This window comes from Podarcis vaucheri (assembly GCF_965113315.1).
Source record: "Podarcis vaucheri genome assembly, chromosome: 6".
NCBI lineage: Eukaryota > Metazoa > Chordata > Lepidosauria > Squamata > Lacertidae > Podarcis > Podarcis vaucheri.
The window spans coordinates 24106942-24133753 of NC_138764.1; the positions used below are offsets into that span (position 1 = coordinate 24106942).

The following is a 26812-nucleotide window of genomic DNA, read 5'->3' on the forward strand; positions in this document are numbered from 1 at the left end:
ATAATAATAACAATAATAATAATAAACATCCTTGTTTCAAAAAGGCTGCCCAGATGTGTAGAATGTTGACATTGTTTTAATCTGTATTTAATTTATCATTGGTTTTAATTGGTTTTTTAATGTTTTAAACAGCTGTTTTACCTGTTTTTACTGATAAGCTCACTGTTTTATTCATTTCATAAGCCGCTTTGAGATTTGTTTGTCATTACAGTCAAGCAGCATAGAAATTTTACAAAGTAAAAATAAATAATCAGTGATAAAAGACCACAGACTCAAAATTGTAATTGAAGCAAATCAATCGATTTATTGGTGTGAAATGCTTCATTTAAGGAGCATTATTGTCTTCATAAAATTTGAAGAAAATAAAGCAACAAAGCAATGTAATATCACACTTTTATAAAATATATATTTTTTAAGATTGCATAAGTATAGCATTATACTTGCATTGACAAAGCGATCACAGGTTGTCATTTCTGATGCTAAATGAAGATTTGGCCTCCAGCTCATCAAATCATGAGGCAGAATTTCTAAGTTCCCTGGCATATCCTAATTTCTGAATTTCCTAGCACACTTAGCACTTTTGAATAAAAATCATAGTTACCCAGTCATCGCTGTGGGCCAAGACCAGGTACTCTTCAGCTAATTGAAAGGAACTAGGAGTAGCAGAGTGGAATTCCCCATACATATTTTTGTTTCATTACTTACATTGCTTAACCCACATTAAGACCTAGACTATGTTTATCTGGGAGAAAAGCACAACTAGGACTCCTGCTTTTCCAGCACTTCTTTACTCAGGTCACTTGGAAAACATTCCAGCACATTCCATTTTCAATAATGTTATGATTCCACATTTGCCAAGACACCATTGTTTCTTCATCATCATCTTCATTATGTTGATGCTCTGATGTTTTCCAGGACGTTGAGGTCTCATCAGACTGTCAATGAGAGTCATCAAAAAGTTACATTTTAGTCCATCTTGGTTGCTCTACTGTTCACTGAAGCTGATAGTTCTAGTTATACATTTCCAGTCAAAAGTAATACAGTGGTACCTTAGGTTACATACGCTTCAGGTTACAGACTCCACTAACCCAGAAATAAGTCCTCGGGTTAAGAACTTTGCTTCAGGATGAGAACAGAAATCGTGCTCTGGCGTCGCAGCAGCAGCAGGAGGCCCCATTAGCTAAAGTGGTGCTTCAGGTTAAGAACAGTTTCAGGTTAAAAACGGACCTCCAGAAAGAATTAAGTACTTACCCGAGGTACCACTGTATTCTTCCTGTTTTATGGGTTTTAATGCAGGGTAAGCGCATATGGGATGGCAGCCTGGCTTTCATTTAGAATCGGTATTGGGGAAATGGGAATTTTGTTCTATCAACAGCTGTATAACTTTTTCTAGTCTTGCCCAGACTACTCTCTCTTACTTTGTGTTACGTCATGCCCCCCCCATAGCAGCCATTTTGTGACTAGCGCCCGCAGCACTCCCTCAATGTTCAAAATGTGTCCACCGGTCCAAACAGGTTGGTGACCCCTGCCCGAGACTTTCCATATAGCCAGCATCTGGCCCGGTCAATATTTTTATTTTAGTTATTTATATTATTTCTGTGCTACCCCTCATCACGTGCATTCAGGAATCACCACAATAATTTAAAATACTCAGCATAAGTAGCAAACAAAAGAAATGTAAATAAATGCAGGATAGCTTGGGATCGCAGATGGCCATCTAATCAAGCACTAGAAATACTATTAGTAATAGCAGTGGCAATGAAACGGTTATAATGGAAACCATATAGGGTTCCCAAATGGTCTTTTTCTTTCTTGACTTCCCCTGCAAAATGAATGAATCATGCGCAATCATTTTGTTTGACACTGAGGAAGAAAGGGGAGTTACTGATTTATGATGAACTAAGGATTTTACAATGTTTTTCTATACCCTCCCCTTTCGACCAAGGCTGAACGGACTAAATTCAAACTATATTTGGGCTGGACCATGAGTGGAAAAGAGAGTAATCTGAAGAGATGAAGGACTGCTAATTATAACTGACAGGAGTTTATTTGTGTGACTTTGCTTTTTAACTGTGGACTGAGGAAAATAATCCCCAGAGTTTTAATGGCGGAGCAGGCATCTTGTTGGGGAGTTATTTATAGCCCAGCAAATCCTTGAACAATGGAAGGAATGTTTTCAAAGGAGTGGAATGTGAATGGACAAAGGACGATGGCAATAAACTGTCTCTTAAACACCAGGTCTGGGAACAGAGTGATGGATGGATTACACACGTGAAATGGACTCTTACGTGTTTGGGAAACAACAAAGCTGCTGCTTGTAAGGAAACAAGAAGGCCAGCTATGAAAACAGATTAAAACAATTAAAAAGATGAGAAGGTGATTAAAGAAGACGAATGAAGTGCCATCATCAGGAAGCAAATGGACATATGTTTGTAACAGGAGCCGGAAACCTACCGTAATTATTTTTTTAAAAAAATGTATTAAATTTAAATAATTTGCATTGATTTGTTAAAAACTGGAAAACTAATACAAATTAATTAAAAAGAAAAAAGAAACGGTTAGCAATGTTGCTGCTAGTTGGTGATAGTACTGATATTAAAATACGTGTGGTATGATTTCTCTGCTGCCATGGAAAGACTTACTGATTTAGATACATCTTGGATATACCCATGGCCCAGCTACACATTGTTTCATAAAAGGTGGTGATGATGGATCCTTTTGAAATCCTGATTTGCACTCAAACAGCATCCAGTAGTCAGACGCTCTCATGGATGTGGATTTCGTTATCCACCTCAGTTTGATATTGTTACGTTCCATGTCAGCATCATCTGCTCGACAAGTTTCTGAAGAAAAACACAGAAAGAAAAAAAATACCGCATTTTTCGCCCCATAAGACGCACCTGACCAAAAGACACACCTAGTTTTTTGAGGGAGAATGCAAGAAAAAAAATTATTTAAAGGGAGTGCTGAGCAGAGCCTGTATACATCCCAGGCTCTGCTCAGCGCTCCCTTTCAAGAGCCGCGTGGAACGTGTGCCGCTTGCAGGCTTTTCCCCGAGGAGGGAGAAGGGCAGCCTGTCAGTGACGGGCTGCCCTTCTCCCTCCTCGGGGAAAAGCCCCAAAGAGCCACACACATGCTCCGCACGGCTCTTTAAGGGGAACACAGCTCTTGGGGGCTTTTCCGGGAAGTGGGGGGAGCGACTGAGGGGCTAAGCCAGAAGCTAGAACAATGAGAGGGAGAGCAGCGATCCCTCTCGCTGTTCTGGCTTCTGGGATAGCTGTGCAGCATGCATTCGCTCCATAAGACGCATACACATTTCCCCTTACTTTTTAGGAGGGAAAAGGTGCGTCTTATAGAGCAAAAAATACGGTAATCATGTATATAGATGAATTCTTTTTAAACTGGGCTGGGTAGGAATAGCTTTGAGTGCAATGCAGAACTCACTTGAACGAGCTGGTCAGTGGCATCAAGTTAAAATGTACTATCTGCCACTTGCTGTAGCTTTTAGGTTACATCCACACATTGCAGAAGAGAGGTCCACTCTTTCCCTCTGCGTCTGACATTGGGAGGGCTAGCCAGAGGATGCTGTGTATCTCTGCCACACTGCCAAATCCATTATAATGAGTCTAGGCTTGTTAATAGAACAAGAATGAACGATGATCAATTTTATACTTACGAAGGCAACTGGGCACGCCAACCCATTGACCATGTAAACATCTTGCACGTGGAGTGCCTTCCATTTCGTACATTCTGTAGCACTGATAAAAAACAACTGAACCATGTACAAATTCTCGTCTTTGGGAGGCCAGGCTCATTGCATTATCAACATTAGGCGGAGGACCACAATTTATTGGGGACTCTACAACGAAAATATTGAAGAAGTTGTTATAGCAGATGACACTATGGTAAATGCCAGACTGCAGATACTAATACACTGTACACCTAGAAAGGCAAAGCAAACAGAATGGGGAATTCATCTTAATTTAAAATGAAACAAAATGATGTAAGGCTTCTTCCTATAAACTCTTTGATTGGGTTCTAGAGTAGATACATCATCAGTTAGCATCTTACCTGCCGTCATGCATCTCCCCCCAAACATCTATCTTGTTATGAATCCACAAGATGCCACAATACTCTTTTTTGTTGGCACATGTCTCTGGAGAAAGGCCATTGGTCAGTGGTAAGGCACATGCATTGAAAGATCCCAGGTTCAGTCTTAGCATCTAAGGCATTAGAGGAGATCTGTCAATAGGTCTCCTGCTGCTTCATTTTAATGAAAAAAATAATTGGAGCTATGTGGAGGATTCAGATTGGTACTGCGATCTGTACTTTCTTTACAATTTGCCTGATGAATGTTGACTCCCTTTCTCTCACACTCATTGGTGCTATGAAAGATGATAAGAATTGTTCAGTTGTGGGTGAACATATCAGACGACACAGTGATTCTTCAAACAGCTCTTGTTTATTCACAGGCCAGAACAGAACTGAACTGAAGGGTTCAGCCAGCCTGCTTATATAGAGCTCCACTACAACGCAACAGTAACCACTTTCCGTAACTATCCAATCACTGAACGTCACTTTCAATCCCTTATTTGCATATGTGGACCTGAGTGAAAACTATCTACAGTATCCCCCTGCTGGTGAGTGAGAACTTCAGTACATAAAAAGAATAGTTTGGGTGGGGGTAAGGCTGTATGGCTGAGCCCCATTCTAATGCCTGGATCCAGCATGGATTCAATTCCTGGAACAGCCAGGCTAGATTCTTGGTGAGGTGATAGCCTTCTAAGTATGGTATTAAGGTAGCAAAGAAAGGAGTTAGAAAGATAAATGCCAGAGTGCAGGATTGAGTTATATGAGCTAGAAGCTAGAAGCCAGCAGGCTGCAGGCTTGGCAGTTGGGAGACAGAACCATGCCTGATTTCAATTGAAATCTAAGGCTATGGGAGAAGCAAAACCCTCTTGAGGTGTTACTACTGTGAACCCTTCCATCGTAGACTCAGGTTGTATGTCTGTATAAATAAACCACAGTCTCTGCTGTCCCTCATTCTGAGGAGACCGAACCCTGGAGATTGGGGTGGTGTGCAACAATAACAATAGATTGTTCCTAGAAATTATCTGATAAAGACCGAACGTCCGGTGCCATGCAAGAGAAATGATTCTGAGGAGATATGGAGGGTGTTTGTAGAATTGGTACTGTTAAAACGGAAAGGGGGATCGACTACATGCAATTGGCAGAAATGACTGGCAGAATCCGAGACCAGGGAGAAGAGTTGGTGAAAGAAGACTGGAAGAAATTTAAAGACTATTTACAGAAATATTGTAAAATTAATGAATGTTAGAAGGATGTTGGATAGAAACTAAGGGGTTTCCAGCTGTAATGCTTTAGGAGATACGAAAAAAAAGGTTTGTTGTTGTTGTTGTTGTTTAGTCGTTTAGTCGTGTCCGACTCTTCGTGACCCCATGGACCAGAGCACGCCAGGCACTTCTGTCCTCCACTGCCTCCCGCAGTTTGATCAAACTCATGCTAGTGGCTTCAAGAACACCATCCAACCATCTCATTCTCTGTCGTCCCCTTCTCCTTGTGCCCTCCATCTTTCCCAACATCAGGGTCTTTTCCAGGGAGTCCTCTCTTCTCATGAGGTGGCCAAAGTATTGGAGCCTCAGCTTCACGATCTGTCCTTCCAGTGAGCACTCAGGGCTGATTTCCTTCAGAATGGAGAGGTTTGATCTTCTTGCAGTCCATGGGACTCTCAAGAGTCTCCTCCAGCACCATAATTCAAAAGCATCAATTCTTCGGCGATCAGCCTTCTTTATGGTCCAGCTCTCACTTCCATACATCACTACTGGGAAAACCATGGCTTTTACTATACGGACCTTTGTTGGCAAGGTGATGTCTCTGCTTTTTAAGATGTTGTCTAGGCTTGCCATCGCCTTTCTCCCAAGGAGCAGGCGTCTTTTAATTTCGTGACTGCTGTCACCATCTGCACTGATCATGGAGCCCAAGAAAGTAAAATCTCTCACTGCCTCCATTTCTTCCCCATCTATTTGCCAGGAGGTGATGGGCCCAGTGGCCATGATCTTCGTTTTTTTGATGTTGAGCTTCAGACCATATTTTGCGCTCTCCTCTTTCACCCTCATTAAAAGGTTCTTTAATTCCTCTTCACTTTCTGCCATCAAGGTTGTGTCATCTGCATATCTGAGGTTGTTGATATTTCTTCCGGCAATCTTAATTCCGGCTTGGGATTCATCCAGCCCAGCCTTTCGCATGATGAATTCTGCATATAAGTTAAATAAGCAGGGAGACAATATACAGCCTTGCCGTACTCCTTTCCCAATTTGGAACCAATCAGTTGTTCCATATCCAGTTCTAACTGTAGCTTCTTGTCCCACATAGAGATTTCGCAGGAGACAGATGAGGTGATCAGGCACTCCCATTTCTTTAAGAACTTGCCATAGTTTGCTGTGGTCAACACAGTCAAAGGCTTTTGCATAGTCAATGAAGCAGAAGTAGATGTCTTTCTGGAACTCTCTAGCTTTCTCCATAATCCAGCGCATGTTTGCAATTTGGTCTCTGGTTCCTCTGCCTCTTCTAAATCCAGCTTGCACTTCTGGGAGTTCTCGGTCCACATACTGCTTGAGCCTTCCTTGTAGAATTTTAAGCATAACCTTGCTAGCATGTGAAATGAGTGAAATTGTGCGGTAGTTGGAGCATTCTTTGGCACTGCCTTTCTTTGGGATTGGAATGTAGACTGATCTTCTCCAATCCTCTGGCCACTGCTGAGTTTTCCAAACTTGCTGGCATATTGAGTGTAGCACCTTAACAGCATCATCTTTTAAAATTTTAAACAGTTCAGCTGGAATACCATCACTTCCACTGGCCTTGTTATTTGCAGTGCTTTCTAAGGCCCATTTGACTTCACTCTCCAGGATGTCTGGCTCAAGGTCAGCAACCACACTACCTGGGGTGTACGAGACATCCATATCTTTCTGGTATAATTCCTCTGTGTATTCTTGCCACCTCTTCTTGATGTCTTCTGCTTCAGTTAGATCTTTACCACTTTTGTCCTTTATTATGGTAATCTTTGTACGAAATGTTCCTTTCATATTTCCGATTTTCTTGAACAGATCTCTGGTTCTTCCCATTCTGTTGCTTTCCTCTATTTCTTTGCATTGCTCGTTTAAGAAGGCCTTCTTGTCTCTCCTTGCTGTTCTTTGGAAATCTGCATTCAATTTCCTGTATCTTTCACTATCTCCCTCGCATTTTGCTTGCCTTCTCTCCCCCGCTATTTGTAAGGCCTCGTTGGACAGCCACTTTGCTTTCTTGCATTTCTTTTTCATTGGGATGGTTTTAGTTGCTGCCTCCTGTATAATGTTGCGAGCCTCCATCCATAGTTCTTCAGGCACTCTGTCCAGCAAATCTAAATCCTTAAACCTGTTCCTCACTTCCACTGTGTATTCATAAGGGATTTGGTTTAGATTGTATCTTACCTGTCCAGTGGTTTTTCCTACTTTCTTCAGTTTAAGCTTGAATTTTGCTACCCCTTCATGGATCACTGCCTTGCCGTGGCGAAGGGGCTTGAAGAACTCAGAGAAGCTATGAACTACGCCGAGCAGGGCACCCAAGATGAACAGGTCATAGTGGAGAGTTTTGACCAAACGTGATCCACCTGGAGTAGGAATCGGCAAGCCACTCCAGTATCCCTGCCATGAAAACTCCATGGACAAAGACAACAGGCATATAAAAGTTATGACACTGGAAGATGAGCCCCTCAGGTCGGAAGGTGTCCAACATGCTACTGGGGAAGAGCGGAGGACAAGTACAAGTAGATCCAGAGCTGATGAAGCGGCTGGGCCAAAGCCGAAAGGACGCTCAGTTGTGGATATGCATGGAAGCGAAAGGAAAGTCCAATGCTGTAAAGAAAAATATTGCATAGGAACCTGGAATGTAAGAACCATGAACCTGGGTAAGTTGGATGTGGTCAAAAATGAGATGGCAAGAATAAATATTGACATCCTGGGCATCAGTGAGCTAAAATGGACGGGAATGGGCGAATTCAGTTCGGATGACTACCATATCTACTACTGTGGGCAAGAAACCCGTAAGAGAAATGGAGTGGCCCTCATAGTCAACAAAAGAGTGGCGAAAGCTGTACTGGGATGCAGTCTCAAAAATGATAGAATGATCTCGATACGAATCCAAGGCAGACCTTTTAACATCACAGTAATCCAAGTTTATGCACCAACTACTGGTGCTGAAGAAACTGAAATTGACCAGTTCTATGAAGACTTACAAAACCTTATCGAAGTGACACCAAAGAAGGATGTTCTGCTCATTATAGGGGATTGGAATGCTAAAGTAGGGAATCAAGAGATAAAAGGAACAACTGGCAAGTTTGGCCTTGGAGATCAAAACGAAGCAGGGCAAAGGCTAATAGAGTTCTGTCAAGAGAACAAGCTGGTCATCACAAACACGCTTTTCCAACAACACAAGAGACGACTCTACACATGGACATCCCCAGATGGGCAACATCGAAATCAGATTGATTATATTCTCTGCAGCCAAAGATGGAGAAGCTCTATACAGTCAGCAAAAACAAGACCTGGAGCTGACTGTGGCTCAGATCATCAGCTCCTTATAGCAAAAAAAGGTTTATAAATGGGTAAAAGCTTAATGGTAAGGATTTGCTGAACTAACAAATTGAAGTGGAATACAAAGAAGGGAGGTATGAGGAGGTCTGGGGAAATAAGCGTAAGGAAGATATGTTATGGAAAATTATTTGTTTTTTAACTGTTTTTATGTTGTATTTTGTATTTTGTTTCTTTTTATTTTTTATTTTTTATTGTAATATTTTTAAAATTTTAATAAATATCTTTTGGGGGGGAAATAAAACAGAAAGGGGTCAAACCATCGCAAGAGGTGTTGAAATTTTGGGAGGTTGGATAGTTACTCTGGAATGGTCTCGGTGGTGGGGTGCACATTTTTTTATTCTTATTTATTTATGGTTATTACTTTGTCAAAATAAAATAAAAACATTTTTTAAAAAGAAGTACCTACCACTACCAAACATTTAAATGATTGGTGACAAATTAATGTTCACATTATTAATAGTCACATCCTAAAGCTATTTTGGGGAAAACAGTACACTTTCTTCTATTAAAAAAAGAAAAAGAATGCTCAGTGCCTGTGAAGATACATGACTTGTAAAAGGCACATCACCATTGCCATTTTTATCATCAATAAACTTTTTCATTGGCGGTGTGTTTCTTCCAACACATAATTTTCTAGAACAGCTCCAAAGAGATATTTTGTACTGTCTGGAAGAATTGTCCTGCCCCACTTTTTTGCCCTAAGCATCCATTTAGACAAATTAAGTTCGTAGTATTACTACAAGTGGAACCTTCATCCTGATGCACCTACTCAGGATACTCCAGTCCATGGCTTCTCCTATCTGGTTTTCCACTTCCCATTCCCCAACACTGAGCATGCATTCCATGGTCGCTGAACATGCCCAGTACTTGTTAAAGCTATTTTTGGATTTTATTTCCTGAAGTGTTTTAAAAAATATATACTTCTGCAAACTAAGGGCTTCCCCCCAGCCTGCTATGTCCTTCCTGTGTGTGAAGAAGAAGAAGAAGAAGAGGAGGAGGAGGAGGAGGAGGAGAAGGAGGAGGAGGAGGAGGAGGAGGAGGAGGAGTTTGGATTTGATATCCCGCTTTATCACTACCCAAAGGTGTCTCAAAGCGGCTAACATTCTCCTTTCCCTTCCAACCCCACAACAAACACTCTGTGAGGTGAGTGGGGCTGAGAGACTTCAGAGAAGTGTGACTAGCCCAAGGTCACCCAGCAGCTGCATGTGGAGGAGCAGAGATACGAACCAGGTTCCCCAGATTACAAGTCTACTGCTCTTAACCACTACACCACACTGGCTGTCTGTGAATGATGCTATGTTTTGGACCATCATTCAGAGAACTGAAATCACAATTAGGATACTTGATTATGATTTGCTTTTGCAAAGAGGAGCATAGAATACCACTGGTGCTTGACTCTGGCTCTTCATATTTATTTAGCCCTGCTCTTTTCTAAGTAAGCAAATATATTAACATTTGATGTGCACATGTCAGGGACTGGACATCGGAGGAGGAATGGTGAAGACCTCTTCCCCCTCCTCCTGAACCTTCCAGAGAAGAGGAAGACTGGATAGATTTACAGCAGTGGTTTGCGGGAGGTCATATCTCAGAGGCTGAAGAGGGGAAAAGCTAGGAAATAATGGGACAGGAGCAGGAAGAAGCAGCACCAGGGGAGAGACAGCTGACAGACTCAGTGTCATTAGAAAGCATGCCAGCCCCCCCCCCCGAACCCGGCAGGCATTGAAAGTAGGAGAGCAGAGAGTTCAGAGGCAGAAGGCACAGATCAGCCACCGTAGGGATGATGTATAATGGGAGAGACGGAGGGGGTGGGGTTTCACTCAGAGCAACACCATTACTCCAAGAGGCTGAATTTCTAAGCCTCTCTCTGTGAATATTGAATACATAGCTGTCAAGCTTCCCTTTTTTTGCGGGAAATTCCCTTATTCCAGCGCCGTTTCCCGCTGCTTCCCACTGCTATCCCGGATTGTTAGATATCCCGTAGACTGTCCCTGAGACAGGTGAGGCTGCTAATCCCTTATTTTCGAGGCTGCTGATCCCTTATTTTCAAATCTGAAAGTTGACAGCTATGGTTGAATAAAAGACATTGGTAAGAGCTTTCCTTGTCTATCTATTCCTGGAAGTCTACCGTGAGGGATCGGATTTCCTGACGCCTGACAGCACGTCAGTGTGGCAGCTCCAAATACAGTGGTACCTCAGGTTACATATGCTTCAGGTTACATACGCTTCAGGTTACAGACTCTGCTAACCCAGAAATATTACTTCGGGTTAAGAACCTTACTTCAGGATGAGAACAGAAATTGTGCAGCGCGGTGCAGTGGCAGCAGGAGACCCCATTAGCTAAAGTGGTGCTTCAGGTTAAGAACAGTTTCAGGTTAAGAACAGACCTCCAGAACGAATTACGTACTTAACCCGAGGTACCACTGTACAGTAAATGAAAAAATTGGTGAGAGCACTGCTTGTGATGTCTTGAGCTTGGGGCCATAGGAGACATTTTCTAGGTACATATCTGTCAGGGAACTGACATCGGAGCTAGAGGCGGAGGGAAGGCTCTCAAATGATGCTGGAGAAGGGCCCAGCAGGGAGAGAGGCAGCTCCGCAGATGGGTAAGCAATTCAGTGCAACACCAGGGATATAGAGGGGCTGATGGGGGAATCGGTGAGAGGGCTCCAGGACTCTTCACTGGACACCAGCGGGGAGAGCACGGGTCCTCCGCTACCCACGCCCACCCTGCGCAGAAGACTTCCACGCAGAGAGAGTAGGAGGAGACTGGGTGTCAAAGAACTTTTATGTTGGAAAAGATTTAAGAAACGCCCACTGACGGATTCTGCTAGCGACTGAGCCAGCCACGAAGTGAAGGGCTGCCCAGACTGAAAGGTTTAGCAAGGCAACAAAGCCTGGAGAGGCGGCAACTTACACACGAGCAACCCATACACATTACAATATCACTTCACTTCCTTAACCCTGGTGACAACCAACAATGCAGATTCTACGCTGAAAAGATTAGGGCCCTAACAGACGTTTGGATTGGTGCCCTTCTCCAGCTTACCAGAATCAGTCAAGGGCTCCACAAGGTGTTCGTAAGGAACTTGTCCCTGAAATACTGCATCTGAAAGAGAAAGAAATGGAATGTGAAAAAGAAGGTAGCAAGCTGTGGACTTGACCACCTTTTGTTGATGGAGGAACTCAGATTAATTCTGCAGTAATGCCAGTAGTAAAGTATTCAGTTCTGAATTGGTACGCTCTGTCATTTATCAGGAGGTTGAAATATTTGCGTGTTGAGGTCCACCAAAACCCCCCTTTCCCAATAACTCACACATCACACATATATTTTTGTTTAAGGTTTTTGGCATAATTTTTTGGCCACAACTTTATTTAAATACAAATTGAGAGTGGTTGCTTAGGCATTGGTTTATGACTATCTGTCTCCCCCCGCCATGGGGGACAGTACTGACTCCCTAGCCAGTCCCGGAGGAACAAGGGACAGAGTCAGCCGGAGCTGCGTCACAGGCCCTCAGCTACTCCGCGCTTGCTCCTTGAAGCTTACGCGGCCCGCACCCTGCCGTCAGGGTTTGGACGAAGGGGATGGTAAGCTTCAGAATTCCTTTAACGGAATACCCGTCAGCAGCAGCATTGGAGGGGCAGGCCCAGCCTATCCATACCCCTCCACCAATCAATTTAAACCAATGCCTAACCGCCAACCTTACAAGTTGTGACGATTTGCTAAGCAGTAGGCAAAACCCAAAAGGCACGCACTAATCAGCCAAATGGTAAATTCCTACTGGGCCCCCGCACCAAGGCGGACGACCCCATGACAGGCAGAGCAAGGTCAAGGCGCAAGCCCAAGCAAGGGAGGGCGGGCGGGAGATCCGGTGTCCACAGCAAAAGAGAAAGAGAAAGCTGTGGACCCTGCTTATAAAGCCATTGATCCCACCCCTTAAATTGGCAACATCCAAATTGCCCCAGTAACAACATCCTCCAATCTGTTCCCAGGCCTCTGTCCATCTATGGCCTGGTCACTAACATGGGGGGGTTTTGTTCGGCCCCAACCGCAACACGTGCTCTCTTTTGATGTGAACACGCTTTGCGTGTTGAGGTCCACCAAAACCCCCCTTTCCCAATAACTCACACATCACACATATATTTTTGTTTAAGGTTTTTGGCATAATTTTTTGGCCACAACTTTATTTAAATACAAATTGAGAGTGGTTGCTTAGGCATTGGTTTATGACTATCTGTCTCCCCCCGCCATGGGGGACAGTACTGACTCCCTAGCCAGTCCCGGAGGAACAAGGGACAGAGTCAGCCGGAGCTGCGTCACAGGCCCTCAGCTACTCCGCGCTTGCTCCTTGAAGCTTACGCGGCCCGCACCCTGCCGTCAGGGTTTGGACGAAGGGGATGGTAAGCTTCAGAATTCCTTTAACGGAATACCCGTCAGCAGCAGCATTGGAGGGGCAGGCCCAGCCTATCCATACCCCTCCACCAATCAATTTAAACCAATGCCTAACCGCCATCGAGCCCTTACGCTCGCCGCCAACCACTCATAATTCAAGCCACACCCTCAACCTGGACGCCAAAGCGTCCAACCACGCATCATTCCCCACTGGCGAGAGATGAACCCCGTCATCCCTATAAAATTCAATCGCCTTGAATGAGATCAGAGGGTGCGGTATAACAAACCCACCCAGATTCACCACCAGCTTACTCGCTGCAGAATTAATCCGCTTCCTTGCACGTTCGGTGGCAGCAGGGCAAGGGCTACCTCGCCAAATGCGGCGTTGAAGAAGCTGTGACCAAATTAACTTGGAGGTCGGCACCAGTGCCGCCAGCTCCCCCAAGTCCTGTAAAATGGCCGCACGCAGCCCGTAGCAGGAAGAGGAAGCCACGTCATTCTCCCCGAGCTGCACCACAATCGCTGAAGGGGGGCCAAGCTGGAGGACACGCCTTCGCATGAGAGGTAAAAATTCTCCCCACAGCATCCCCCTTCTGGAGATCCAGGACACATGTACGTGCTGCGGGAATCCCAGGCCTTCACCCAGTCCGGACTGGCGAGCTCTGTCCGCAGCCCAGTGCACAATACTGTGCCCTACTACCCAGATATGGATAGCGGCCTGACCTAGGGTTAAAACACACACATGTAAGTACAACAACAATTATTTCCGCACATAGCCCTTGAATGCGTCCGATCTCCATCGGCCCAAGTCCTTAATCCTTTTTACCGACAAACCCCAGTGGGCAGCGGTTGTGGCAGCTCCGATCCTAAAGGAGTGAGGGGCAAACTCCTGAGCCGGCAGGCCGCAAGCTGCAACAGCTTTTCGCAACACACTGGTAAACTGGTGTCTCACCAGCGGGCGGCCATTTTCGTGAACGAAAAGGGGCCCTTCGCCGCCGGGGCGCAAGGCTAGGTACTTGGTCAGGTCTTTTACTGGGCAAGGGCCACTTTCACCAGTTGCAGGGAGTGTAATAATGGCGCCCCTGCCTAATTGGTCTGTCTTTGAATTCCTGACATTAACCTGCAAGTCACGCGCCGACACACTAACGTCCTGTATCAGCAAACCCCTTGAGCCTCCGTCCTGCTTAGGCTCAAGAACCACCTCACCGACTCTTAAAGCCCCAAAGAAGGCTAATGAAAAAGCTGCTGAAAATAGCCGAGCCTCGAATTTGGACCAACAGATGCTCCGGAGTTTGGAGCGTATTTTCGCTAGGAGTTCAAACGTAATGGGGCGTCTGGGAATGGATCTGGAAGGAGTGAGACGCCCCCAACCCTCCAATGCCCTACGGACTACAAACTTCTGACATGGGTCCTTGTTAAAATACGCCTTGTTAAAAAAGGAAATTGCTGCTGAGTGCAGACGAAGGGTCCTAGCCGCCCGACGGATCTGGAATAAATGCGCCAGATAACGGAGCACCTGAGAGGTGGAATGGGAGGTGGTAATTTCCCCAATAGATTGCCCATTAAATAACAAGAAATCAGCCCAGGCCTTCTCATAGGACCTCAAAGTAGAGGGTGCCACAGATGCAGCTACTCCCTGTAAAACTAAGTTCTGCCAAGGTTCCAGAGATGATCCGGGAAAATTTCCGGACGGTCTCGAGCCACTGGCACCAGGGACCTGAATCGCCGCATCTGAAAACGGGACAGAGCATCAGCAATTTCGTTAGAAATTCCCGGAACAAAACGAGCAGAAAACACGATATTAAAACGCAAGCAGTGCAGCACAAAGGCCCGCAGGAGGGCCGATACCCTAGGTGAGCGTGAAGACTGCTTGGCCAGTACATTCACCACCGCCTGGTTATCAGTCCAGAAACAAACCCGATGATCCCTAAAGTGCTCTACCCACAAGTGCACTGCCACCACAATGGGAAAAAACTCAAGAAACGTTAGGTCCCTAGTAATTGCCTGCCCCTGCCAAGCGGGCGGCCAGCGCTCAGCGCACCACCTACCGTCCCAATACAAGCCAAACCCCAAAGACCCCGCAGCGTCAGAATGTACCTGGAAGTCGTTGTGGAGGTTCAAGGTGTCCTGCCACAAGGACACTCCGTTGAAGTCCTCCAGAAACTCCAACCAAATATCGAGGTCAGCCCGTACCTGGCTAGGAAGTCGAACCCTGTGATGCGGGGCTCGCAACCCTGAGGTAAGTTTTGCCAATCGGGAGCAAAATGGTCGTCCGGGGGAGACCACCCTACATGCAAAATTTAGGTGGCCCAACAACGACTGGAGCTGACGTAGGGTGACCTTTTTTAAGGGCAGAAGATCCTTAATAACCCTTTTCAAATTGATTATCTTCTCCGGAGGTAAGCTAGAAGTTTGTGCTACAGTATCTAACAAGATACCCAAATAAGTCAACTTTGTAGAAGGACCCTCGGTCTTACCGGCCGCTAAAGGGACGCCCAAATCTTCCGTTAAGGAAGCAAAGGCCCGCAATAACACCACACAGTCCCCCGTATTTCCAGCCGAGGCGACCAAAAAATCATCAAGATAATGCGTGACTCCGCCCAGTCCGGTCCTTTCACGCAAGGCCCACTCTAAAAATGAACTGAAACACTCAAAAGCCGCACATGCAACCGAGCAGCCCATGGGCATAGCTTTATCAAAATAGAATCCACCTTCGAACTGAAATCCCAGCAACCAAAAATCGTCAGGATGAATTGGAAGCAGCCGAAAAGCCGATTCAATGTCGCATTTTGCCAGCAAAGCGCCCGTCCCAAATTTCCGAATCATCCTGATCGCGTGATCAAGAGAAGCATATCTCACAGAACAAAGCTCCGGGGGAATCACGTCATTTACTGACGTGCCTGTAGGATGAGAGAGGTTATGAATTAGGCGGAATTCCCCCGGAGCTTTTTTGGGAACTATACCCAAAGGTGAAATGTGGAAATTGGGAAAAGGAGGGGCGGCAAAAGGACCGGCCATGCGACGTAAAGTCAATTCTTTTTCAATTTTCTTGCGTGCCACCTCTGGCATGTCCCTGATCGACTTCTGATTTGCTGGGTTCCTGGCTACTGGGGTGGAGACTATCGGGATTCTGAAACCTGCGGAAAAGCCCTCGCGCAAATAGGACGCCGCTTTGGAGTCAGGGTAGGATTCTAACAATGATAACAACGGTTGCAACCTTATTGGGGTATAAGCTAAGGAGGATAAAACACTACTTTCCTGCTCCGGCAGCAGGGGCCTGGGCGGCTGCTTTTGGAGGCTGCTGAGGGCCCCCCCCTTTCCGAAAGGGCCGGCGGCCCCCTGCACACGTGGATGCAGGATGGTTCCCCAAGCACCTGTCGCACACGTGTGTGTATTTACAAGGCTGCCTTGAGCAAGCACCCTTATTAAAATCCCAGCAGCACTGCTTGCGGCCCGACCTCGCCAGGGCGGGCCTGAACTTCTGCGGATCGGGCAGCTTTTTATCAATACGGGGGGCCACATAAGTGGTCCAGACGTCCAAATCTTTCCGATCCCAGCGGGCTGTGGGGATCTTGGCTGCCCTCCGTCTGAAGTTCTGATCGTAGGCCAGCGCAGCAGTCTCACCGGCCATCGTAAAGGCCGAGCGGACAATGGAGAGATAGACCCACAGATGCAGGGATCTCCTAGGATAAGCTGCGGACACAACTCCAGCAAAAACCTGGAAGCTATCTAACCACCTTTCGAAAGTCCTATCTGCTTTTGACACGACCGTCCGCTTCCTAGATACCGGCAGACCCTTGTCTAAGGGCTCCTGACCTTCGAGCGGGGGGGGCAAGGGAGAAAATATCGACATAGCGGCCATCCAGGATCCTGGACCGCAATTTGGCAGACAGGTGGGCCCCGGGGATAATGTCCCTGGCCGAATTGGTGGAGACCTTTACATCAGGCACCAATGCTCCGTCAAGACAATCCTGAATCGCCCCATACTTGGCCCTATGGGAGTTGGCCCTCCGCTCCCAAACCCATTTTGGGAGCCCAGAGGTCTCCCCAAAACCCCAATAGAGCTTAAGCGACGCTTCCTCGTCACTACTCGAACTCTGTGAGGAAGTACCTGAAGAAGAAGACGAGGTGCCTCTACGTCTCCTCTTGGCGCGCTTCTTGGAGCTTCTCTTGCGGCGACGGAGCCCTCCAGAGGATGGCCTTGGAGGTAGGGGAAGGCTATCCTCCACTGAAGATTCCGATAAATCAGCCTGCTGCACCGAACCTGGGATCGACTGACAAGAAATTGAGTGTGAAAGACCCGGCGCCTGAATCCCTGCCACCGACGACCGCGAAGGCGAACCCCTCGTGCGGTCCCGTGCTGGTGCCCTCCTGCTGGCCCCCCGCCTGGAACGGCCACGACCCCTTGCCACAGTAACCTGCGACGCAGGTAAAATCGGGGTGCGTGGTGTTTGACCATCAGGCGGCAACCCCCCGGCTAACGATGTTCCACCCTCGTCTTCGCTAGATGACGCCGCCGGGGAGGAGGCGCCTAAGGTAGGACTCAATATTGCAGAGGATGACGACGGGGTAGAGGAGCGGCGGAGCAGACCATCCATCTCAGACTCCACCCTTGCCAAGGCCGCTGGGTCACCCGCCAGGCTGTTGACCATAGACTGAATGCGCCGTAGAGACTGGGCAGGTTGCGGGGAACGCAGGGCCTGCGATGGGCCTTTTATGGGCCGCTTTGCAGTAAGAGCAGGACCAGACTTCCTTGTCGCCTTCTTTGGAGCCATTCCTGCTACAAGCTTAAACAGAAATTAATTAAAATAAAAAGAAGGGGGGGTTAAAATCTGAGACAAATTAATTAAAATTAAACTGAAATTAAAACAATCGTGATAATACTAAATTAGAAATAATAACAATAATAAATTATTGATAATTAAATTAACAATAATCAAGAAATAAGTAAATTAACCGGTGAATACGGGAATAACCAGACGCCCCCCGGCGTATCCAAAGGCCTAGGCAAATAACAAAAGTGACAGGGATCACCAGGAAGCAACAATAGCAGGAAAAATCAGCTCCCTGCAATACCCAAACAGCCACCAGAGGCCACTGTGGAGTGACTCAATAGTTACAGGCAGACCCTGCAATTACCCTGTCTGGCCACCCGAGGCCACTGTTGAGTCAGGAAGAAAAGGAAGGGACAAGATGGCGCTACTGCCAATCCTGCTCACAAAATTGGAAGACCTCTGGAACCTCCGAAGCCAGAGGCAGGAAACCAGAGCTCACTTATTCAGAGCCTCAAGGCTCTATCGCCCCACCCGGCCCCCTCCGGCGCCCCCGAACCCCAGGAAGGCAGCACAGGCCGCGCAGGCCCGACACAGGCCGCAGAGGCCCACCAACGATCTCCTGCGTCACCAATAAAGGCGGCGTGAAGCGGCAGGCCCGGCCGGGCCTGAGGTGAGAGCCGGGGAGGCGAATTGGCACCTAAAGGCCCCCCCCGGGGCAGAGGAAGGCGGCCGAGATCGCGCAGGCCCAAACCAGGCCGCAGCGGGCCGCGGATGACCCCCCGCGCCGCCAAGGGGGAAGCGGCGCAGTGCGGCAGGCCCGGTCGGGCCCGAAGGTAAGAACCGGGACGGCGGGGGTGGAGGGACGAGCCGCAGCCGGGTCTCGGCCTAGCCGAGGCTCCTCCGCGTCGCCGCCGAACTCAGGCCACGCAGCGGCGGCAGCCACGGCGGACTGCGGGAAGCTGCAGGCCCCGGGTCGGGGCCGCGCGCCGTATCGGCACCCGCAGGCCCCGGAGTAGAAAGGCGGCAGAGGCCCCACAGGCCCCGACCAGAGGCCGGCCCAGGGCCGCAGCCGGGCCGAACCCAGCCGCGGGATGGAGCTCCCCTGCGCCGCCGCCGGTCACAGGCCGCGCGTAGCGGCAGCCGCCACAGCGGGCCCCCTGAACTGTAGGAGAACCTTTTTGGGTGAGGGAGGCACCGAAATTTTAGGCCCAACCTTGCTGGACCCAGTCGGGGCACTTAAGGGTTAAATCCCCCCCCAGCCCAGGCCAACGGCTCGGCCGAGAGCGGGCCGTGAGCCAGCCGGGACCGGGAAGCCCTGCACCCCCCCCTTACCGGCGGCCCAAGGGCCACGAGGAAAAGGAAAGGGACGATAAAATAAAATTAAGAATAAATTAATTTAACGGGGAAGGTTTAGAGATACAGTAATAAGGAGGAAAGAGAAAGAAAAGGAAAATCGAGATTTATACAACCAAAGCTCTCGCTGATCTGCTCCGGTGCTAAGGATAGATCCGGTGTCCACAGCAAAAGAGAAAGAGAAAGCTGTGGACCCTGCTTATAAAGCCATTGATCCCACCCCTTAAATTGGCAACATCCAAATTGCCCCAGTAACAACATCCTCCAATCTGTTCCCAGGCCTCTGTCCATCTATGGCCTGGTCACTAACATGGGGGGGTTTTGTTCGGCCCCAACCGCAACACGTGCTCTCTTTTGATGTGAACACGCTTTATCCCTCTTCATCCAAAAAACAATATAATATCCAACTCACATTCTGTCGTGTTGAGAAAGATGTGCTTTTCATCAAGAACTAAATCTGCTACAGTGGTACCTCTAGATACAAACGGGATCCGTTCCGGAGCCCCGTTCGCATCTAGAGGTAAACATAACTAGCGACGGCACGTCTGCACACACGCGCATCGCTTTTTGCCGCTTCTGCGCATGCACGTGACGTCATTTTGAGCGTCTGCGCAAGCGGCGAAACCCGGAAGTAACACGCTCCGTTACTTCTGGGTTGCCGCGGAGTGCAACTCGAACACGCTCAACGCGAAGCGTATTCAACCCGAGGTATGACTGTATTTCTGGTGGAAAGGAAAAGGGAAGTAGGGATATTATACTCCAAAGCCACCTATAAAAGGTAAAGGTACCCCTGCCCGTACGGGACAGTCTTGACAGACTCTAGGGTTGTGCGCTCATCTCACTCTAGAGGCCGGGAGCCAGCGCTGTCCGCAGACACTTCCGGGTCACGTGGCCAGCGTGACGAAGCTGCTCCGGTGACCGGCACCAGAGCAGCACATGGAAACGCTGTTTACCTTCCCGCTATAAAGCAGTACCTATTTATCTACTTGCACTTAAGGGCGCTTTCGGACTGCTAGGTGGGCAGGAGCTGGGACCGAACGACTGGAGCTCACCCCGCCACGGGGATTCGAACCGCCGACCATGCGATCAGCAAGTCCTAGGCGCTGAGGTTTTACCCACAGCGCCACCCGCGTCCCCTATAGCTACTTTTATATATACAAGGGAACAAACAGTGATCCAACAACAACTTGGCTCATAGTGCAGAAGTCTCTTGTCCATTTGGTTCAAGCATTTCATTCAGCAACCTGGTCTTATCAATTGCTAAAGTTTTAAATGGAGGACAAGCAGCACATCATTTATTTATTTATTTTTTTAAAAAAATTATGAGTGCAGCATGTCAATGAATATCTTCCACAAGAAGCACAGCTGCTTAGTAAGTTCAGCAGCAGAACTTGGGGGTCTCACATTTCAGCTGTGCCTTGTGCGATGCTAAAATTCAGAGGGGCCCCCCATTCTAAATAATAGTTGTGGCATTCCCTGAGGCTCTGTGCCCAATGTGACTGAACTGGTCTCGCCCCTCCCCCCCTAAAATCTGCCTCGGATGTGCTGCAAATCAGGTGGCTGAGTTCACAAAATTTGTAATCATTCAAACGACTTGGATGATGGACTCAAGGGCATCCTGATCAAATTTGCAGATGACACCAAACTGGGAGGGGTGGCTAACACCCCAGAGGACAGGATCACACTTCAAAACGACCTTGACAAATTAGAGAACTGGGCCAAAACAAACAAGATGAATTTTAACAGGGAGAAATGTAAAGTATTGCACTTGGGCAAAAAAAATGAGAGGCACAAATACAAGATGGGGGACACCTGGCTTGAGAGCAGTACATGTGAAAAGGATCTAGGAGTCTTGGTTGACCACAAACTTGACATGAGCCAACAGTGTGACGCGGCAGCTAAAAAAGCCAATGCAATTCTGGGATGCATCAATAGGAGTATAGCATCTAGATCAAGGGAAGTAATAGTGCCACTGTATTCTGCTCTGGTCAGACCTCACCTGGAGTACTGTGTCCAGTTCTGGGCACCACAGTTCAAGAAGGACACTGACAAACTGGAACGTGTCCAGAGGAGGGCAACCAAAATGGTCAAAGGCCTGGAAACGATGCCTTATGAGGAACGGCTAAGGGAGCTGGGCATGTTTAGCCTGGAGAAGAGGAGGTTAAGGGGTGATATGATAGCCATGTTCAAATATATAAAAGGATGTCACATAGAGGAGGGAGAAAGGTTGTTTTCTGCTGCTCCAGAGAAGCGGACACGGAGCAATGGATCCAAACTACAAGAAAGAAGATTCCACCTAAACATTAGGAAGAACTTCCTGACAGTAAGAGCTGTTCGACAGTGGAATTTGCTGCCAAGGAGTGTGGTGGAGTCTCCTACTTTGGAGGTCTTTAAGCAGAGGCTTGACAACCATATGTCAGGAGTACTCTGATGGTGTTTCCTGCTTGGCAAGGGGTTGGACTCGATGGCCCTTGTGGTCTCTTCCAACTCTATGATTCTATGATTCTATGAAAAAACAAAAAAGGACACTCAGGCGACCCATCCTCAGAAGTAGGGGCGGAAAAGCTCTTTGTTTCCAGACTGTCTCACCAGAGCGGTGCATGCTCTGGTTATCTCCCGCTTGGACTACTGCAATGCGCTCTATGTGGGGCTACCTTTGAACGTGACTTGGAAACTGCAACTAATCCAGAATGTGGCAGCTAGACTGGTGACTGGGAGTGGCCACCGAGACCATATAATACCGATTCTGAAAGACCTACATTGGCCCCCAGTACGTTTCCGAGCACAATTCAAAGTGTTAGTGCTGACCTTTCATTTTTTATATATATTAAAAAAAATTATTGGTTTTACAAATTTTTTTAAAACAATACAAACATATAAAAAGACATACAAACACGTATAATTTCATAACCTTTTTTTCATAAACCTCGTTTCTCAGACTCCCCCATACCTCCCCTTTCTGCATCCCAATGTCCTAAATTTTTTAGCAACTTCTAAATATTTCTGTCAAACCTCTGTCCTCTTAATCTTTCCTTCAGTCTAATCTTATATCGCTGTAACCCTTTCTTTCTCAAAACCTCGACATTCTAACATTCATCAAGTTTATAGTAGTCCTTAAGGTAGATTTTAAATTTCTTCCATTCTTCTTCCGCCGTCTCTTTTCCCTGGTCACGGATTCTGCCAGTCATCTCGGCCAATGTCATATAGTCCATCACTTTCATCTGCCATTCTTCCAGGGTGGGTAGATCTTGTGTCTTCCAATACTTTGCGATAAGTGTTCTTGCTGCTGTTGTAGCATACATAAAGAAAGTTCTATCTTTCTTTGACACCAATTGGCCGACAATGCCCAAGAGAAAGGCCTCTGGTTTCTTAGGGAAAGTACATTTAAGTACCTTTTTCATTTCATTATATATCATTTCCCAGAAAGCCTTAATCTTCGGGCATGTCCACCAAAGATGGTAGAAAGTACCTTCAGTTTCTTTACATTTCCAACATTTATTATCAGGCAAATGGTAAATTTTTGCTAGCTTGACTGGGGTCATGTACCACCTGTAAATCATTTTCATAATATTTTCCTTTAAGGCATTACATGCCGTGAATTTAATGCCGGTGTTCCACAACCTTTCCCAGTCAGCAAACATAATGTTATGGCCAATGTCCTGTGCCCACTTAATCATGGCTGATTTAACTGTTTCATCTTGTGTATTCCATTTCAGCAGCAAATTATACATTCTTGACAAATTCTTAGTATTGGGTTCTAACAGTTCAGTCTCTAATTTTGATTTTTCCACCTGGAAGCCAATTTTCCTGTCTTGTTTATAAACCTCCATTATTTGGTAATAATGGAGCCAATCTCGTACTTTAGGTTTCATTTTCTCATGACTCTGTAATTTCAATTTATCTCCATCTTGTTCCAAAATTTCCCAATACTTTGGCCATCCGGCCTCCATATTGAGTTTCTTCAGTGCCTTAGCCTCCAAGGGTGACAACCATCTAGGGGTTTTGTTTTCCAACAAGTCTTTATATCTTATCCAAACATTAAACAACGCTTTTCTAACAATGTGATTTTTAAAGGCCCTATGCACTTTGATTTTATCATACCATAAATATGCATGCCAACCAAATGTATTATTAAAACATTCTAAATCCAAGATATCTGTATTCTCGAGGAGCATCCACTCTTTCAGCCAGCAAAACGCTGCTGCTTCATAGTACAGTTTTAAGTCCGGCAGGGCAAATCCCCCTCTTTCTTTTGCATCTGTAAGTACTTTAAATTTTATTCTGGGCTTTTTGCCCTGCCAGACAAATTTCGCAATGTCTTTCTGCCACCTCTTGAAACAGTCCATCTTGTCAAGAATCTGCAAAGTTTGAAACAAAAATAGCATTCTAGGCAATACATTCATCTTGATAACTGCAATTCGGCCTAACATTGACAATTTCAAATTTGACCATATTTCTAGATCTTTTTTAATTTCTAACCAACATTTTTCATAGTTGTCCTTATACAAGTTCAAATTTTTTGATGTCAAATAAACCCCTAGGTATTTCACCTTCTTAACCACTGTCAAACCTGTCTCTTCTTGAAATTCCTCCTTCTCCGTGACTGTTAAATTTTTTCCTAAAACTTTAGTTTTTTTGTTTATTCAGTTTAAATCCAGCTACCTGGCCAAATTGTTGAATTATCTCCAACACCCTTTTCGTACTAGTGTTTGGCTCTTGTAAAGTCAATACTAGGTCATCTGCAAATGCCCTTAACTTGTAGTGTTTAGCTCCGACCTGTACACCTTTAACCTGCTGGTCATTTCTAATCATATTCAGCAACACCTCCAGAACAGAAATAAAAAGCAATGGGGAAATTGGGCACCCCTGTCGTGTTCCTTTTTCTATCTTAAGTTCCTCAGTTATCACATTATTTACAATCAGCTTGGCTTTTTGTTCAGAATATATCGCACCCATACCGTTCTCAAATCCTTGGCCTACCCCCATCCCATGGAGATTCTTTTTCAAAAAACTCCAAGAAATATTGTCAAAGGCTTTCTCCGCGTCCACGAAAATCAACACTAGTGCTGACCTTTCAAGCCCTAAACGGCCTCGGTCCTGTATACCTGAAGGAGCGTCTCCACCCCCATCGTTCAGCGCCAAGGGCCTTCTGGCAGTTCCCTCACTGTGAGAAGTGACGGTAGTGGCGCCTGCCCTGTGGAATGCCCTCCCATCAGATGTCAAGGAAATAAACAACTATCTGACTTTTAGAAGGCATCTGAAGGCAGTCCTGTTTAGGGAATTTTTTAATGTTTGATGTTATATCGTATTTTTTCATATTCTGTTGTGAGCCACCCAGAGTGGCTGGGAAAACCCAGCCAGATGGGCAGGGTACAAATAATAAAGTAGTAGAAGTATTTGTTTCCTCTCAAAACAATGTATGGCACCGGGGGAAATGAACACCGCACCAAAATTCCGGCTTGGAAAACAACTGCGCAAATGAATGCTGTGGTCCTCTGCAGGCATGCACAGTGGATCTGGGATCTTCTGCATACTCCAAAATCCAATAAGCCCACTATGCTGGGGTTTCAGAAAACTAGCTTTGCCATAGGATGGTCTTTTGGCCACTTGGCTACAAGACCTTCTTCAAATGTATTTCAGGATTGTGGCGGGAGCAACAAGGTAGACCTCACTGGATGTCTCTCCACCCAGTGAGACAAGAAGAACTGGGACTTCTACACTGAAGTTACCAGATTTTTTTCCCCAGTGAATCCGGGGACACTTTTCGACTTCCTACTAAATAGATGGGTTTTGTCAGGGGGCTGATTTGTAAATCTGGGGACTGTCCCCAGGAAACAGGGACGTCTGGTAACCTTATTCTACACAGGCCTTCTATGTAGCAGCACTCAGATGCTGAGGTTCATTTCTGAAAGGAGGTTAGCTGTCCATCTCATTTACTCATCAAAGTATTATCTAAGAGTGGCTCACTGATGTTTTTTGTTAAGTTGTGGGTGAACAAATCAGACGACACAGCAATTCTTCAAACAGCTCTTGTTTATTCACAGGCCAGAACAGAACTGAACTGAAGGGTTCAGTCAGCCTGCTTATATAGAGCTCCAGTACAACGTAACTGTAACAATTTTCTAAAACTATCCAATCACTTAATGTCACTTTCGATCCCTTATTTGCATAACTATCTACAGTATCCCCCTGCTGGCCCAGGGTGAGACCTTCAGTACATAACATTTTTAAAATATATATTTTTGCCACTAATTTTATAAGCAGTTTCTGTTATACTGTTTGTATTCTATTGTTTTTAGTTACTCTTTTTTAAAAAATAAAAATATGCATGTCTCTCTGGGGGGTAGAACTGATTTCAAGTGGAAGATTTAAAAAATGGATGTGGTTTATCATAGCTAAAATGAACTCTCTCCCCCTCACCCCCTTATTTAATGGATAGAGGAATGCTGCAAAGCAGAAACACTGATGGAACCTGCTCCTTCAGCTGATACTGATACATGTCTACACAAGGCGATTTCTTCTGAGTCAGCACAATTTCTGACCCACGCCCCTTAGCTCAAAGAGTTTGCTGTCATCCTGGCTCTTCCACAGTGCTTGCCACTGCACCGTCACTTTGGATTTGAACAGAAGGGTAAAAAAACCAAGAACCTCACACTAAACCTCTGTCTATGCCAGGTTCTGATGCCATCCAACATGTTCAAAACACCAAACAAAATAACACCACAGTAATCAACCGAGCAGAAGTCTTTAGTTAGGAAAGGGTGAGAGAAATTAATGGGTAAATCTGAACATGTCTAAGCCTAGTGAAGGAAGAATAAAAACATATGCCAGTGCATTCACAGCCTTTATTCTACTGAAATTAGAAGTTGATTAAGCATCATTAAGCAACAAACAAGCATTCATTGGCCAGTAGATACGAGATGCAACATAAATCTTAAAGAAACTTTAAACTGGTAAGGGATGTAGCAAATCCCAACATTTCCACCAGACATGTTTTAGTTTTATATTTCTCTTGGAAGGGTGGCTATTAATTTATTAATTATGTACAAAATTTCTACATTACCTCTTTGGGGAGGGGACCTACTCCAAAGCCAATATCCCATCCCTTTGCTGCCTGAAAGAATTCTTATTTTGACTTGAATAACTTACACTGCTGGAAAATACAGCATCTCCACAGGAGGAGCAGAACAACGTAACTCAGACCGTTCATGTCCGTATTCCAGGCAGTTGTCAAAACCTCTGACCAGTTTGGACTTTTTAGCAAATAGGTCTGGTGGCAGTCCTTGGAAAGGTCTTTCACCTTGTCTAGTTCCATCGAATTAATCATTGACTTGTTGCCACGCGGCAAAGTTCATCAGGCTTCTGCTGCAAAAATAATGGATTGTAAAAGGTAGCATTTGGAGGAAATAACCTGGAGGTGGGCAGGCCCAAAGGCAAAACCAGATGAAGCAACAAAATTTTTACATTTATACAGTAGGCTAATTTGCATGTCTGTGGGAGCATGCACAAACACCCCTCTACCTTCTTCCAGATTATCAAGACCATCATAGGATTTGAGGACAAATCCCAACTAGGCAGTAATTTTTGAGGTATAAAGTGAGGATCATAAAGGAGTGTCGCCTGGGAAGAGTTCTGAGAGCCAGATT

General features: G+C 46.0%; 1 protein-coding gene across 1 annotated transcript; it reads right to left on the reverse strand.

Moving 5' to 3' along the window:
• Positions 1–284: 284 nt before the first annotated feature.
• LOC309533885 (complement factor H-related protein 2-like) lies at positions 285–26496 on the reverse strand. Its single transcript, XM_082225586.1, has 5 exons — positions 26316–26496; positions 11695–11754; positions 3677–3859; positions 2643–2843; positions 285–935 (listed from the first exon to the last, which is right to left on the reverse strand). The coding sequence occupies exons 1-4, from the start codon at positions 26491–26493 to the stop codon at positions 2647–2649; spliced, it is 618 nt and encodes a 205-aa protein (XP_082081712.1). The 5' UTR covers positions 26494–26496; the 3' UTR covers positions 285–935; positions 2643–2646.
• Between the last annotated feature and the right edge of the window lie 316 nt (positions 26497–26812).

What these genes read in the sequence shown, in the direction of transcription:
- LOC309533885 (XM_082225586.1), bottom strand. Translation starts at nt 26,493, where the DNA reads ATGATTAATTCGATGGAACTAGACAAGGTGAAAGACCTTTCCAAGGAC. An exon ending in ATGCTGTATTTTCCAGCAGT is followed by an intron (nt 11,755 to 26,315) that starts GTAAGTTATTCA and finishes TTTCTCTTTCAG; the next exon opens with ATGCAGTATTTCAGGGACAA. An exon ending in TGGCGTGCCCAGTTGCCTTC is followed by an intron (nt 2,844 to 3,676) that starts GTAAGTATAAAA and finishes GTTTTTCTTCAG; the next exon opens with AAACTTGTCGAGCAGATGAT.